Source organism: Myxocyprinus asiaticus, chromosome 13, assembly GCF_019703515.2.
Source record: "Myxocyprinus asiaticus isolate MX2 ecotype Aquarium Trade chromosome 13, UBuf_Myxa_2, whole genome shotgun sequence".
Classification (NCBI taxonomy): Eukaryota; Metazoa; Chordata; class Actinopteri; order Cypriniformes; family Catostomidae; genus Myxocyprinus; species Myxocyprinus asiaticus.
The window spans coordinates 36,465,005-36,482,068 of record NC_059356.1 but is presented as its reverse complement, the minus strand read 5'-3'; the positions used below and the strand labels follow the sequence as shown (position 1 = coordinate 36,482,068).

The 17,064-nt window shown below is 35.5% G+C and overlaps 1 protein-coding gene across 8 annotated transcripts; it reads right to left on the bottom strand.

The window, feature by feature from the left end:
* Positions 1 to 12: 12 nt before the first annotated feature.
* LOC127449764 (uncharacterized) lies at positions 13 to 17,020 on the bottom strand. Of its 8 annotated transcripts, XM_051713294.1 has the most exons (15): positions 13,816 to 14,339; positions 13,543 to 13,592; positions 12,546 to 12,624; positions 11,117 to 11,221; positions 10,632 to 10,680; positions 9,900 to 9,934; positions 9,712 to 9,766; positions 9,580 to 9,638; positions 9,438 to 9,470; positions 9,176 to 9,227; positions 8,874 to 8,941; positions 5,605 to 5,652; positions 5,465 to 5,521; positions 953 to 1,022; positions 16 to 818 (listed from the first exon to the last, which is right to left on the bottom strand). In XM_051713294.1, the coding sequence occupies exons 4-14, from the start codon at positions 11,217 to 11,219 to the stop codon at positions 958 to 960; spliced, it is 624 nt and encodes a 207-aa protein (XP_051569254.1). In that variant the 5' UTR covers positions 11,220 to 11,221; positions 12,546 to 12,624; positions 13,543 to 13,592; positions 13,816 to 14,339; the 3' UTR covers positions 16 to 818; positions 953 to 957. The 8 variants fall into 8 exon arrangements, with proteins under 8 accessions (XP_051569252.1, XP_051569253.1, XP_051569254.1 ...); XM_051713292.1 differs by lacking the exon at positions 12,546 to 12,624 and having other exon boundaries at positions 13 to 818; positions 13,816 to 14,341; XM_051713293.1 differs by lacking the exons at positions 12,546 to 12,624; positions 13,816 to 14,339 and having other exon boundaries at positions 13 to 818; positions 13,543 to 13,801.
* Positions 17,021 to 17,064: the final 44 nt, after the last annotated feature.

Below are 17,064 nucleotides of genomic sequence, written 5' to 3'. Positions count from 1 at the left end.
TTTCAAGTGATTTATTTCTTATATACTGGATTTTGATGGTCATTGGAAACCAAAAATTTGTGATTTCAAGTCATGGAAAGGTCATTGAAATAAGTAAAATCTTAAAGTCATTAAGTACAAAAACAAATTTTATATATATATAATATACAGTGCTGTGCAAAAGTCTTAAGCACATAAGATGTTTCACAAAAGCATTTGTCTTAAGATGGTTATTTATATCTTCAGCTGTTGTAATTTTTCCTCTAGTCATTTAGCAATCTCTATAAAATGATTTTAATCCTAATCCTTGTCTCCAGAGATCATGTGATTCAAAGTTGCAGTAGTTTTTAGATTAGCCCTAATTTTGCATTACTTTGTGCTGTCATTCAAGTTTCTGGTAAACCCCATTAATTCATTGCAGGTGGTCTTTAATCTGCATTTGTTACATTCCCATGTAAAACTTTCTTCCAATAATTATTATATATATATTTTATAAAGTTAGTGATGCTTGATTTATTTCCTCATTTACAAAAATAGCAGTTTAATAAACATAGAAAGCTGAATATTACATGCAGTCAAAGAAAATGTGGTGTGCCCATATTCTTGTAAGTAAAAGCCAGGATGTAGAAGTCTGTAAACAGCAAAAATGGGGGGGGGGAAGGGTGTGTGTGTATATATATAACAGATAATTCATAAGGACTGAAGGTGACAAAATGATTCAGTGCATTCTTGTTGATGCCTCATTGCACTTAAAATTCCAGAGCATTGGGAATATCTGGAAACCCTTCTGACAGGCAGGATGATTCATCTAGACTTCCTTGTGTAAAAAGTGAGTAAATCTATCCAAGAAATCAGTCGTGGAGAGAAAAGAAAATGGATTAAGAAAAGTTTATCCATGCCATTTATTTATAAATCTTTTGAGGCACACAAATCAAGTACTAAAGAGCATATGGGGAGTAGAACTGTGTAGTACCTTGATTATTGTTGATTTGGGTCTGTGTTGACATAATCAGAGGTACTGTCAATACTTCCAAGGGACCGAGCTGTTGAGAAGCAGAAGAAACATGTTGTTGTCATCAGATTAATTAATTATATTTATCACCATCTTTAAATATAAGCTAAACCAGAGGTGCCCAAACTAGGGCCCGTGGGCCAAAGGTGGACTGTGATGACCTTTGATTTGACCTGCCTTGCCATAGATGACAAGGGAGGTGAAGGGATGGGGGGGTTGTGTGTATATATACAGGTGCATCTCAATAAATTAGAATGCCGTGGAAAAGTTCATTTATTTCAGTAATTCAACTCAAATTGTGAAACTCGTGTATTAAATAAATTCAGTGCACACAGACTGAAGTAGTTTAAGTCTTTGGTTCTTTTAATTGTGATGATTTTGGCTCACATTTAACAAAAACCCACCAATTCACCATCTCAAGAAATTAGAATACATCATAAGACCAATAAAAAAAACATTTTTAGTGAATTGTTGGCCTTCTGGAAAGTATGTTCATTTACTGTATATGTACTCAATACTTGGTAGGGGCTCCTTTTGCTTTAATTACTGCCTCAATTCGGCATGGCATGGAGGTGATCTGTTTGTGGCACTGCCGAGGTTGTATGGAAGCCCAGGTTTCTTTGACAGTGGCCTTCAGCTCATCTGCATTTTTTGGTCTCTTGTTTCTCATTTTCCTCTTGACAATACCCCATAAATTCTCTATGGGGTTCAGGTCTGGTGAGTTTGCTGGCCAGTCAAGCACACCAACACCATGGTCATTTAACCAACTTTTGGTGCTTTTGGCAGTGTGGGCAGGTGCCAAATCCTGCTGGAAAATGAAATCAGCATCTTTAAAAAGCTGGTCAGCAGAAGGAAGCATGAAGTGCTTCAAAATTTCTTGGTAAACGGGTGCAGTGACTTTGGTTTTCAAAAAACACAATGGACCAACACCAGCAGATGACATTGCAACCCAAATCATCACAAACTGTGGAAACTTAACACTGGACTTCAAGCAACTTGGGCTATGAGCTTCTCCACCCTTCCTCCAGACTCTAGGACCTTGGTTTCCAAATGAAATACAAAACTTGCTCTCATCTGAAAAGAGGACTTTGGACCACTGGGCAGCAGTCCAGTTCTTCTTCTCCTTAGCCCAGGTAAGATGCCTCTGACGTTGTCTGTGGTTCAGGAGTGGCTTAACAAGAGGAATATGACAACTGTAGCCAAATTCCTTGACACGTCTGTGTGTGGTGGCTTTTGATGCCTTGACCCCAGCCTCAGTCCATTCCTTGTGAAGTTCACCCAAATTCTTGAATCGATTTTGCTTGACAATCATAAGGCTGCGGTTCTCTCGGTTGGTTGTGCATCTTTTTCTTCCACACTTTTTCCTTCCACTCAACTTTCTGTTAACATGCTTGGATACAGCACTCTGTGAACAGCCAGCTTCTTTGGCAATGAATGTTTGTGGCTTACCCTCCTTGTGAAGGGTGTCAATGATTATCTTCTGGACAACTGTCAGATCAGCAGTCTTCCCCATGATTGTGTAGCCTAGTGAACCAAACTGAGAGACCATTTTGAAGGCTCAGGAAACCTTTGCAGGTGTTTTGAGTTGATTAGCTGATTGGCATGTCACCATATTCTAATTTCTTGAGATGGTGAATTGGTGGGTTTTTGTTAAATGTGAGCCAAAATCATCACAATTAAAAGAACCAAAGACTTAAACTACTTCAGTCTGTGTGCACTGAATTTATTTAATACACGAGTTTCACAATTTGAGTTGAATTACTGAAATAAATGAACTTTTCCACGGCATTCTAATTTATTGAGATGCACCTGTATATATATGGCACTGATGCAGCTCTTCGTTTTTAATTAATCTTTGTTTTAACATTTTTTGTTTGTTTGTTTGTTTTATTTTTGCATTACAAAAAATATAGCTTATTTGAAAAGTAGAGAGCATAAGTGATTTACATACATTAAATGTATATGCGTACTTCAGTGACCTTTAAATAAGTGCTGTCTGAAAGTTCGTACCATTGGCCATCCCAGGTGCCACCCCAAAATCTTCACTATGACCGACCAGCTCTAAAGTCAGAGGAGGGCATTCAATAGATTAAATAATCCTATTAGATTTGGCAGTCTCAATAAAGAACAATGTGTAGCCTAGGTCTATGATAAGAAATATTTTTAATATCTTATTTGTCACAAAACAAAACAATATCCTACTTGATAGTATTACGTCATGCCATTGTATCTTCATCTCTTCAAAACTGGCAAAACTTCACAGTACTATGGGATCAAAATCCCGTCAAAAATATTGCGGTCACGGATCCAAAAATAATAAGCGTGAATCAAAATAAGCACAAATAAAAAAATAACAAGCATGAATCAAAAATATTTAAACACATTGCAAATATGCTAAAAAAAAAAAAAATTAAAGCAAATCTTCAGAATTGCAAACAAAATCATGTTTTCCTTAGTTATTTTACTGTTTTTTTTTTTTTTTGTGCTCTCTGACAATTTTGCTCATATTTTCATTTTTTTCATCAAGTGGGATCTGAACTCGCAACTACATTGGTACAGCTAGTAAAAATATGCATCAAACATCCACACCAACCCAGCCTTGTTTTTTTTAGAAATGCGGCCAATAACCTACAAACAAGGAAGTCTTAAATAATGCCTATACTAAAGCTCTGCTAATTAAATTCAGCTGACTCAATACATGTGTTAATGGACTATGATATTGGCCTACTCAAACAACACATTGTTTCCTAGAGCTGGCAGAAAATACTCAAAACAGACACATCGTATCTATCAACCACAAATAATATAATATTGAGCAGCAGCCATCGGAGATGCACTGGAGTGACGTCATCTCCCCTCTTCGAATGATTGGCTAGAGGAAGAGCTGTCGATCAAGAACTAGTGGACCAATAGGGACGCAAAACGGCCCCTGATTTACATGAAACTCTACTCACACATTTTGGAAAACCAAGTGAATTGTCAGAGAGTACAAAAAACAGTAATATAACCAAGGAAAACATGAATTTGTTAGCAATTCTGATGACTTTGCTTTAATTTTTCTCTTTTTTTTTTTTTTGCAGCATATTTTAAATGTGTTTATACATTTTTGATTCATGCTTGTTATTTTGTTATATCTTATATTGTTATATTATTATCTGCGCTAATTATTTTGATCTGCGCTTATTATTTTGATCTGCACTTTTTATTTATTATTGCACTTATTATTTTTTATCTGCGCTTATTATTTTTTGATTCACGCTTATTATTTTGAGTCATGCTTATTATTTTTGGATCTGTGACCACATTGCTTTTGACGGGATTTTGATCCCATACAGAACTACTGCGTGTTCAATGTGAGAAGACGCACTGTTCTTAAAGAGACAGTAACCATGTTTTAAGAGACGCTTACATTTAGTCGTAATTTAGAGACGCAGACATTTTATCCAAAGTGACTCACAAATGAGAAAGAGACACAACACACATAAAAATTATATTGAAATCAATAATGTGCATTGTGCAATTTTAGAGTTCTGTGTGTTTTGCAGTTTTAATATTTAATTTTAAAACAATATAGTTTAATATATGCAATTTTACTTTTGGCCCACTGCCCTCAATCAACTTTGGCCCTTTATAGGAGAAAGTTTGGGTACCTCTGAGCTAAACAGATAAAGTTTGTCAAGACAAAATTTGATGTTGACTTGACATAGCCTTGTCTGAAAGTTTAACAGGAATTTAAAAAAGTTTGAAGGTTACAGATAGAGAAAGAAAGAAAGGGTTAAAGCAAATGTAAGCTTTGTTTAGATTTGAATTGTTTAAATTTTTTGACAGTTGCCATTTGAATAGTCTAGGCCTGTTTGAACACTCCATTAATGTGAGTCTATGGGATTTGGAGGACATTTGATTGCCTTCTGTACAAAAAACAGTATTCTGATCTGTTAGAAAAGTCAGAGCAAGCTGAGTCAGTACAGGCTGAAGGTCTGTGCTGAGTTTGGTGGATGTAGCTTAAAAGCTCTAGGATGAGTTTAAGTCAGAACATTTTTGAAAGAAAAAAAAAAAAAGAACTAAACCATGTCTGTAGAATATCAGTATGTTGGCTTTCTTGCTTGTTCAAAAAATATTAGACAGTTTATTAGTCTCTAACATTCCACTGGAATTTTCAAATGATTTCAAATTGTCCTAATTATTTTATTTATAAAATTATATAAATTATGTTTCTTTGTGGGGGGTGAAATAGCAATAAAACTGGTCAACAGAGATTGTCCATGCACAACCAATCTCAGTCAAGCACATAGTAATTAATAGAAGTAAATACCTGTATATAAATACATATAAAGTAGAGACCCAGGCTAGCTGTCACACAAATATTAATAGTCAAATAGTCATCACAAATATTCACTGGAGTAAAAAGTGTGACAACTGGCCTTGTCTCCACTATATGCTACATGCATACAATTCAAGCATGTTCACAATTACCAGGGGTTTGGTTTCCAAGGGCTGGACTGGTTCCGGTATTTTCATAAACGGCACTGTCTGTAAACATACCCCAGCATTAACAGGATAAAGTTATTCTAGAAGTGAATTCTGGTCTTTAATTTATTTTCAGCATTTAATACCTGAGTCAGAGTTCCCATCTTCTTTTTCAATGTTTATATAAATAGTTCCTACAAAGTTAACACAATAACATAAACATCAACATATCAGAGGATGCATTATCAGAGTTCTTTTAAGGGGCCATTCAGACCTTACACACCATTCTGGCATGTAAAACTAGATACAGGGCGACAAATGCAGTGGATATAAAAAAGTCTACACACCCCTGTTAAAACAGCAGGTTTTTGTGATGTAAATGCCACTGAAAACCAAAGTGACACATCTCAGATAAAATAAAATAAAAATAAAACAGGAAATAGTACACACCTGTCTTCACCTGAAGTGACTCTGATTAACTCCAAATAAATCTCAGCTGTTCTTGTAGGATTTTTCTGACATCATCTGGGTTGCATGCTACTACAAGAGCCATGGGCTTACAAAGTATCTATGGGATCTCATTGTTGAAAGGTATCCCTCAGTTGAGGGCTAAAAACTTTTTTCCAAGGCATTAGATATACCATGGAACACAGTGAAGACAGTCATCAACAAGCGGAGAAAATATGGCACAACAGTGACATTATCAAGAACAGGACGTCCCTCCAAAACTGATGAGAAGACTGGTCAGGGAGGCTGTCAAGAGGCCTACAGCAACATTAAAGGAGCTGCAGCTCTTTCTAACAAGTACTGGTTGCTCCCTACATGTGACAACTATCTCCCATATTCTTCATCTGTCTGGGCTATGGGGTAGGGCGGCAAGACCAAGCCTTTTCTGATGAAAAAAACAAAACATCCAAGCCCAGCAAAAACCAAAACCATGTGGAAAAATGTGTTATGGTCTGATGAAACCAAGATTGAACTTTTTGCCCAAAATTGTAAAAGGTATGTTTTTGCCGCTAAAACAACACAGCACACCAGCAAAAGAATACCATACCCACGGTGAAGCATGGTGGTGGCAGCATCATGCTTTGGGGCTGCTTTTCTTCAGCTGGAACTGGGGCTTTAGTGAAGGTGGAGGGAATCATGAATAGCTCCAAGTACCAGTCAATTTTGGCACAGAACCTTCTGGCACCTGCTAGAAAGCTGAAAATGAAGAGATCTTTCATTTACATTTATGCATTTGGTAGACGCTTTTATCCAAAGCACCTTACAGTGCCTTATTACAGGGACAATCCCCCTGGAGCAACCTGGAGTTAAGTGCCTTGCTCAAGGACACAATAGTGGTGGCTTTGGAAATTGAACCAACAACTTTTGCTTACCAGTTCAGTGCTTTAGTCCACTACGCCGCCACCACCACTCTATCTTTCACCTTTCAGCATGACAATGATCCAAAGCACACATCCAAATCAACAAAAGAATGGCTTCAGCAAAAAAAAGATTAATGTTTTGGAATGGCCCAGCAAGAGCCTAGACCTGAATCCTGTAGAAAATCTGTGGGGGGACCTGAAGAGGGCCGTACACAGGAGATGCCCTCGCAATTTGACAGATCTGGAACGTTTTTGCAAAGAAGAGTGGGAAAATATTCCCTAGTCAAGATGTGCCAAGTTAATAGACTCTTATCCAATCAGACTGAGTGCTGTAATAAAATCAAAGGGTGCTTCAACTAAGTATTAGTTCAGGGATGTGCATACTTATGCAGTTAAGTTTTTTTTTTCTTTGGTTTTCAGTGGCATTGCATAGGTTGTAGTTTTTACATTAAAGGTGCAAAAATTCTGAAATGATTTATCTTTGTTCAATTTTTTACATCACAAAAACCTGCTGTTTTAACAGGGGTGTGTAGACTTTTTATATCCACTGCAGATCAGAACACAGGTGTCTCGAGATGTGTTTTTAAAGGTTGAAGTTCTTTTTAACATAATATGCCATCTATTTTGACATTTAATCATGAATTATAGATATCTACAATTCGATTTTTACTACTTAAAATGCCAATTTTGGCGATATCAGCAATGGAATTACAACTAGTGAAAATGCTAAATTTTTTATATCTGAAAATATGTTTCAACAGGTTACATTTGGGATTTCAGATATCAGCTAGATTAATGAAGTTTGTAGACTAACTTTGATGTTGACTTGAAAAAGGCCTAAAAGATTATAAAAGTTTTAAAAGCTTGGGATTTAAAGGTTTTACAGTCCTTACAGTAAGATGTTTACATAGAAAAACAACCCAAAATGGATTTGGCATGAATGGCCCTAAGACACATTTAAATCTTTGTCATTTTGTTTAATGTTAAAATAATAATAATTCTTATTTTATTTAATTTATTTATTTTATTAAATGGTGGCTATTCATCACATTTTATTGTATTAAAAAACTAAATGTGGTAACTCAAATATTTTAGTCTATTTTTAAGACTTAGGCATTTCAATTTCATAACAAAATTCCATGAAATTCAATTTAGTTTTTATTTTGTTGTGAAATTAAAATGCATAAATCTCAAAAATGGGCTAAAACATGTGTTGGTAAGAGTGTAAAGTTTTTTTGTGGAATCTGGTTTTTCTGGTACATTGTTGAAAGAGTTCTTATTGCTGTGACTACTTGAAATAATTGTTAAAATTTCTAGCATTGAAACTTGGAGATAGTTCACCCAAAAATAAAAATGTTCTTATCATTTACTCACCCTCATGTAATCCCAGAAGTATATGACTTTCTTTCTTCTGCAGAACACAAATTAAAAGTTTTAGAATATTTCAGCTCCGTTTCAGTGCAAGTGAATGGTGGCCAGAAATTTGAAGCGCCAAAAGCACATAAAGGCAGCATAAAAATAATACAGAACACTCCAGTGGTTAAATCCATGTCATCGATATGGTGGGGTGAGGAACAGATCAATATTTAAATGCTTTTTTATGATATTACCCTGCCCAATAGGTGGCAATATGCACAAAGTATGCAAGTCGCCAAAAAGAATATGAAAGTGAAAGGGGAGATTTATAGCAAAAAAGGACTTAAATATTTATATGTTTCTCACACCTATCATATTGCTTCTGAACACATGGATTTAACCATTGGTTTATGGTTTACTTTTATGCTGCCTTAATGTGCTTTTAGGACCTTCAAAGCTCTGGCCACCATTCACTTGCATTGAATGGACCAAGAGAGCTGAAATATTCTTCTATAAATCTTCATTTGTGTTCTGCAGAAGAAAGTAATTCACATCTGGGATGGCATGAATGTGAGTAATGATGAGAGAATGGTTCACTATTGCATTTGCCAAGTATTTTTATTCTCTGTAGTTATAGCCTACAACTTGGGTTAGACCAAGTGATAGCTGAACATCTCAGAATCTTTTCGAACCTGAGCTCTGAGATGATGCTCTGCTGGGTCTCTCAGGCTGTTGGGTTGGAGAACCTGGAATCACAGTTCTAAAGAAAATAATAAAGACCATTTCTGATACTTTCCAAACATTTCAAAGAGTCTGAAATAAATGTGAAAATTTTATATTTGTGTTAAAATATTAGTATTAAATACATTTTGATGGGCAACCAATAAGCATAAAATCAAATAATGTCTATGTGATTCAACATTCATTTAATTTATTTATTTATATTGTATGGAACAGCTTCTGAAGATTTTGGATCAGGTAGATATGCTCTTACATGTAATGAGCTCCTTCATCTTCGGGTTCAACATACGGCTCATCTTCACTGTCTAGAGAACAGTCACATATTCAGGGTTATTTACCAATCATTCTGTCTCTATCTCATACTCACTCACACACAAAGGCCTTTCATTTTTCTCTTCTTTAGGCAAATGCATGTGTAGGCCACTTAAAAAAACAGTAAACTCCAGATCACATACAAATTTGCAAATTGGATTTATGACCATGATCATCCACATGAATGTTGATTCCCTCCTCACCATTTTGGTTCACATAACTGGCTTGACTTCCATCTTCAGAGATAAAAAAAAAATATATAAATGTGTGACAATTCATTAAATAAGATTTTTTATTTAATTAATTATGTTGTCTCAAAGACCAAAATGACTGTATGGAACTCACTTTCTGAAGGAGGACAGGAGGGCATCTTAAATGGAGTAAATGATGGAGAACTTAGGGAACTGAGAGAAGACTGGATATTAACACACAGAAGCACATCACAGTCTGTATGTGTATATTTGTGTAAATACTCACTTAGATAGTGGGTAAGGCATGGTGGGAAATCTCTGATGATCTAAATGGTGTGCATCTGAATAATAAGAGGTAGACAACCATTGTCATCCTTGTCTGGATTAAAACAAACATCTTTAAATGCATTTATCTGAGCACAAACCAAACAGTGCTCATTATAATAACTTATGAGAAGAGGACAATCTTTTTACATGTAGACTGGGGAAGCCTAACCCCAAAACCTGATCTGTATGGAGAGAGAGAGAGAGAGAGAGAGAGAGAGAGAGAGAGAGAGAGAGAGAGAGAGAGAGAGAGAGAGAATATTGAACCAACACACACATGCAATCTCAACACGAGTCAAAAATATTTACTACGGCAATTTATAGACAGTGGGGTTCAAGAGTCTAAGAGCACATTGAAAATCTAATTTAAACCTGGATATAAACAGTTGAGAAGGATGCTGTGAAATTCAAAACAAAGAAATGTTATAACGTAAAATGGTGTTTCACAATTTCAAATGTAAGAAATGTATGATAAGGACCATGTTAATTCCTTTTTACAAAAGGCCAGATTTCCTTGCTTCCACTGAAGCACACAAGATGCTCTTTAGAACATGTTCAAATCATGCTGTGATAACATGAGTCTTCAGGTTTTATACAAACTTGTGGAGTCCGTGCTAGCTCAAGTGCATGTTGTCTTTAAAGCAAAATGGGCCTTATCAAATATTAGAAACTCTGCATTTCGTGATTCTTTTTTTTTTTTTTTTTTCACTCAAATTGTTATGCTCATAATATAGTTTGAAATGAAAAATACAAAATAGAAGCATTTTCACGAACAGTCTCAGACTTTTGGACCCCACTGTATATACTTTAGATATGCATGAAAATTACACTCTGACAAGAGGCACATCCTTTATTTGGTGAGTGAGAGATATTATTTCTTACATTGAGTTGTGTTCTGGACTAGAGTCACTGGATATCTGATGGATGGATGCTACAAAGGAAATAGTTTGGAAGGACTAAACTTACTAAATGTTGTCATGATGCACTCACAAATTATTGTAACACACATTGCAAACATTGTGGTATAACTCTTTCTTAAGATTTGCATAGCTAAGTTTTGCATAGCTGCATACCACCCTTACAAAAATCTAATGTTAATGGCAAATTTGCCACGTGCAAATGAGCTTTGCAGCAAACTTGTGGCAAATTGTCGGTTGTTGCCAAAGGTTTGCTGCAGGTTCAGCACTACCTGGCAAACATTTGCGGCAAATCACAAGCTCATTGGAATGTGAAAATGATCAGTGGCAAATTTGCCATGAACTTTCGATTTTGGTACTCAGTGAGTGGAAATTTGTTTATTTGGATTCCCATTTTAGCATGCAACTGACTTGTTTTAGATGCATTTTGGACATGACCATTTGCCTTACTTGGTTGTTTGCGGCCCCAGCAGTCTGCACAAAGACTGGTTACAAAGATGATTGACAGGAGGAGACCTCCGCCTACAACAGACAGCAGTGCAGAGGAGTCCATAACTGAAAAGTGAATGCAAGGACATTAAATTAATGGATGAATTAGGCTAAACTAAAGATCATCTATACTGTCTGGTTCCTGTAGCTTAACCGGTAGAGCATGGTGTTAGCAACATCAAGATCATGGGTTTGATTCCCAGGGAATACACAAACTGATAAAAATGTACACCTTGAATGACACTGTAAGTCGCTTTGGATAAAAGTGTCTACCAAATGCATCAATGTGAAGCATTTTCATTCCTCTTCCTAACAATGAAGAACTGCTGTACTCTCACTATGTGTACTTGCAGGGCCGCAACCATCGTAGACACTGAGAATAGGGCTCAACAAATAAAGCTTTTTTTTTTTTTAATTAACTGATTCATAAACATTTAGGCCGATCCTGAATATGTGGTTCCATCATTGCAGACTTGGATCCCTAAACTAGCTTTTACCTTTGTCTTGCAGAGCTTCTAACGGTGTCGACGACTCACATGACTAATCAGTTGTGCCGCACACTGCAATAAAATTATTTTCTTAATCGGTATAGTTGTCTTTTTTCCAGGGCCGGAACTAGTATGTGATATTTGGGGGAACATTTTGAAGTTTTGGGTGGGCAAAAGGCTCTCTCTTCATCTGACCAGGGGGTTTGACTTCATCAAACAACCCCCTTGGTTGTTTCACCGTATGACTTGGGGGACACAAGGAAAATCAAGAGGGACAATGCCCCCCTAAGTTTCCCAATATAAATATCTTAATTCTTTATACAAGATATATTTTCCTGATAGGTATACAGTAATTGTCAAAGAATCTAATTTAAAAATATGAACATTTGCCTTATTTTATACAGATTTTTTATTACTTGTTTTAAACAAAAACATTGCTAAATGTACTATTTAATTTCTATTTTCTAACAACCATGTTTGCTGTGTTCTAGTCCTCACTTGTAATTTGCTTTGGCTAACAGCAGTCTGCTTAGAGCAAATTTAGATGTAAATTGCCACTCCTTGTTGTGGCAATGCATAAAAGCACCTTTTCTCTGTAACATTTTATTAAAATGTGGCATCTATTCTTTTTTTTTTTCTTTAGATGAAAACTTATGCCACTTTTAATTTAGCAGATTCTCAATCTGCGAAATTTCAATCAGCATCACCTGCCTTGCAAGTTTTTACACACTTCTGTATCTAAGTGTGTGACTCTCTGTGGTTGCATTTAGTTCCAGGAAACGGATTTCCTGTATTTTGCAGTTAGATTAAAAAAAAAACGACACATTATGAGGTATGAGCCTGTCTTATTCCCCAGAGCTGTAGTGAATCATGTCCAGAGTCTCAAAAGCAAGGCACCTTACCTACATGTTCTGTCTCTCACACTACAAGTACATGCAAAGTTGCCTTGAGCACCTAACATAGTACGTTATGAGAGACATTCTGAAAAAAAGAACAAAAAAAAATCAACTTATCAGAAACAACACATTACTACCTTGTTTATATGTATGCAACAATTTACATTATCTTTAATTATATGTAATTATGTGAGATGAGCGCTTTAAGTCACTTTGGTGAGAAAAGTTCATGAACTGTTAAGAGCATAAATGTTAATGTAATTGGCTTGACAAAGTGTCATAATTAGGTTTCATTTGCAGTTTAAGACCTTTTGACCCTCTGATCTAAATCAAACAACAGTAGTATTACGAACCTTTAAAGAGATTTTGCCTGTAAATAAAACATCAAAATAAATCTTTTTGGCAAACATAGTGCTTACCGACTCGCAGACAGTTGTTCATGTGTTTTGTAACATCAACTGTCTTAATATGAGGTCAGTGCTGAGAGTCAGTATACAAATTTGTATTTGTATAGAGCTTTGCACAACACACATCATTTCAAAGCAACTTTACAGAAAATGAAACTGTAATATCTATAAAGTCTTAGTCATCATTGTGTAGTTTGATTAAATATTGTGTATAAAAATAAATAATTAAATATTAATTTTATTTAGAGCCCTAGTGAGCAAGCCGAAGGCTTTATGTTAACAATCAACAAGATAGTTTGACAATTTTCAAAGCTTTTTCAAATATCAAACTGATATTTAATTGTTTTGCAGACCTTTTATATTTAAGATAACCCTCAAATAGGGGTTATCATTGATGAACTGAGCAAAGAGGAAACTACAGAATATGGAGTTCTTCTGGAGTGTTTTTCCTTGCCAGTCACATTTAGCTTGCTCACTTTGGGTGTTGAGGCACTCTTTTCTGTAAATTTGCTTTGAAACAATATGTATTGTGAAAAGCGCTATACAAATAACTGACATGACTCAAAAAACATGTGGACAGAAGATTGTGGACTCACCGGCACTGATTGCTTGCTGATGAATGAGATGGATAGACTGCATAAGATCGCTTTACAGTTTATGAAAATTAAAAGGGCAGTTAGTTTGTAAAGGTCAAGGAGATATCAATGAGCATTATTGCACAGTTCTCTTAAGCTAAAACTTTAACTCTCACATTCTCTCTGGATCATGTAACGGAAAACTCTAAATACATATTCAACATAGCATACAAAGCTATTTCAGTTTTACTGGGTGAAAATAGATTTAAAAAAAAAAAATGGTTAAAGACTTACCTGATAAGTAGCAGCAAAGTCAGTCAAGACACCACACGTTCTGCTCAGCAGAAATTTGTAACCACACTGCCGACCAGTTAACACACTTAATGCAGATTGTAAAATTCACACCTCACTCGTAGCTCACACTGAAGTTACCACCATTTTTGATTTTGCCACCCACACAGCTTGCCCCTTTCTTATTCCTCAGGCCCAGTCCCTATACTCTCTCCCCGTTGCTCTTTCCCAACCCAAATATCAGCAAATTACACTCATATCTGCTGAAATAATTTAAACTTAATTCTGAAGCTTATTTTATATGAGCCGTTGAGATGTGTACTGATCTACTAGGTCTTCAGCACAGATAACTTTTCTTTTAGGTCTCTCTCCTTGATGTGCTTACTCTCTCTTCTCATTGGTTCATTGAAAGTGCCGTTCCATTGCCTCCTCCACTCAGCATATTTTTCTCCCTCAATCTAAGTGTCTGCTCTCTCCATTTCACCTCCCTTCTTATCTGCTCTTTCATCTTTTTTTTTTTTTTTTTTTTTGCTCATTCCAGTCACCATGCATGTTTTATTCAGTTTCTCTTGTTTTTTTGTTTTTTTTTTAATTTTTTATTATTTGTCATCCACAGGCCATAAGCCACTAAGCACACAGTCCTATGCATTCACACGACTGACCTACACTACTGGTCAAAAGTTTTGAAACACTCATTCTTTATTATAATTTTATTTTCTTCACATTTTAGAATAATAGTAAAGTCATCAAAACTATGGAATAACATAAATGGAACTATGGGAATTATGTTGTGATTAAACAAAATCCAAAATAAATCAAAACTGATATTTTAGCATCTTCAAAGTAGTCACACTTTGCCTAGAATTTGCAGAAATGTACTCTTGACATTTTCTCAACCAACTTCTTGAGGTATCACCCTGGGATGCTTTTTAAACAGTATTGAAGGAGTTCCCATCTATGTTGGGCACTTATTGGCTTCTTTTCTTTATTATTTGGTCCAAGTCATCAATTTCAAAAACTTTTTTTTAAATTAAATTGTACTTTTATAATGAAATAAATTAATATGGTGGCACAATTATATTTTTGTCTACAAAACTAATTTCAAACATTTAAGCTTACGCCTTCAGATCAAAAGATTTTTAATATCATTAGAAACATTTCAGTCATGTGTTTCAAAACTTTTGAGTGTACGGTAGTGTACATTAGGCTTAGAATATGACCACATTAGAACAAGTTTATACTTTTGTTGTGCTCAGTTATGTCCAAGATTCTATGTCAAACAATAATTGGCTATTTTAAAACAATAATGAACAAAAGAGGCATAATTAAAACTTTAATTATGATTTACCTCAATAATGACCAATACTAGATTAAGTTTCAAACAACACAGTTGTTTCCCAGGCAGTTTCAAGAGAAATGAATTAGAAATGGGAGTTCAATAACATTTTGAATTCACATTTTTTAAAATGTTGTTTGTTTTAAAATGCAAGTGTTAACTCCTGACATTTATGATGGCGGACAGTGAGTCATAATTTCTTAATCTTGCCACCCACTCTTGTGGCATTTTATGGTGTTCTTGTAGCCCACACAAACACACACAAGCACAAATTACAGGAATGGTATAGGTACAAGTGTATTCTCACATAAGCACAACGACATTCACCAAATGTTCCACTGTATGAAGAATGCTCGTTTCGATTTAGGCGCTTATGTTTTCAAAATCCTTTCACGAGACTAATTTTCTCTGCAATTTACCAAGCAAATTAGCATCTCTATATCCCACCTACAAACAGGAAACCACAGCAACTGAAAACCATATGATCATTGTTCTTGCCACTGCAGAGACAGAGATAGATAGAACAAACCATGCAAGAGAGAGAGCGAGATATAAGGTAAAGTAGTTTAAGCAAAAAGACTTACTATTATTAGGATACACTGTATATGAAGGTCATGCAAGGAGAAATAAATAATGATAGAGTTAAAGCATGTTTTCACAGTAAAAAATGCGCAGACACAAACTAGATCAAATCTGTCATTTAATATTAAAAAAAAAAAAAAGTTACAAAACAAGATTAGCAAGTAATGTTTTGCAAATTATCTCAAAGTATTGCCTTTAAAAAAATAATAATAAAATAAAAAAAAAGGACAGGGAATGCACAAGAAACTGCCTCCATTTAAAATAATTATAATTACATGTTTTTTTAGCCAGTTAAAAGGGCACATTCTTAAAACATGTCAGGAGACAAGCCATTGCTTGTGAGTTGTGCTCAAAAGTTAGCATACCCTGGCAGAAATTGTGAAATTTTGGCATTGATTTTGAAAATATGACTGATCATGCCAAAAAAAAAAAAAAAAAAGGTATTTTATTTAAGGATAGTGATCATATGAAGCCATTTATTATCACATAGTAATTCATAATGATAACAGAAATCACCCAAATGGCCCTGATCAAAAGTTTACATACCCTTGAATGTTTGGCCTTGTTACAGACACACAAGGTGACACACACAGGTTTAAATGATAATTAAAGGTTAATTTCCCACACCTGTGGCTTTTTAAATTGCAATTAGTGTCTGTGTATAAATAGTCAATGAGTTTGTTAGCTCTCACGTGGATGCACTGACAGGCTAGATACTGAGCAATGGGGAGCAGAAAAGAACTGTCAAAAGACCTGCGTAACAAGGTAATGGAACTTTATAAAGATGGAAAAGGATATAAAAAGATATCCAAAGCCTTGAAAATGCCAGTCAGTACTGTTCAATCACTTATTAAGAAGTGGAACATTCGGGGATCTCTTGATACCAAGCCAAGGTCAGGTAGACCAAGAAAGATTTCAGCCACAACTGCCAGAAGAATTGTTCGGGATAAAAAGAAAAACCCACAGGTAACCTCAGGAGAAATACAGGCTGCTCTGGAAAAAAAACGGTGTGGTTGTTTCAAGGAGCATGCGTGTGTGTATATATATATACACACACACACACACACACACACACACACACACACACACACACACCAATCAGCCACAACATTAAAACCACCTGCCTAATATTGTGTAGGTCCCCCTCGTGCCGCCAAAACAGCTCCAACCCGCATCTCAGAATAACATTCTGACAAAGTCTACGATAACTCATAACCACACTGTACAATTGTGGCGAGAAGAATATCATATCAGAATGCTATTCTGGCTGGTTGGCGCTGTTTTGGTGGCACGAGGGGGACCTACACAATATTAGGCAGGTGGTTTTAATGTTG

Coding starts and splice junctions, on each gene's coding strand:
- LOC127449764 (XM_051713292.1), bottom strand. CDS start 13,585: ATGCAGTCTATCCATCTCATTCATCAGCAAGCAATCAGTGCCG. Junction 5,653..8,873: donor AGCATCATCTCAGAGCTCAG/GTTCGAAAAGAT, acceptor TTAACTTTGTAG/GAACTATTTATATAAACATT. Junction 5,522..5,604: donor AGATGGGAACTCTGACTCAG/GTATTAAATGCT, acceptor GTATGTTTACAG/ACAGTGCCGTTTATGAAAAT.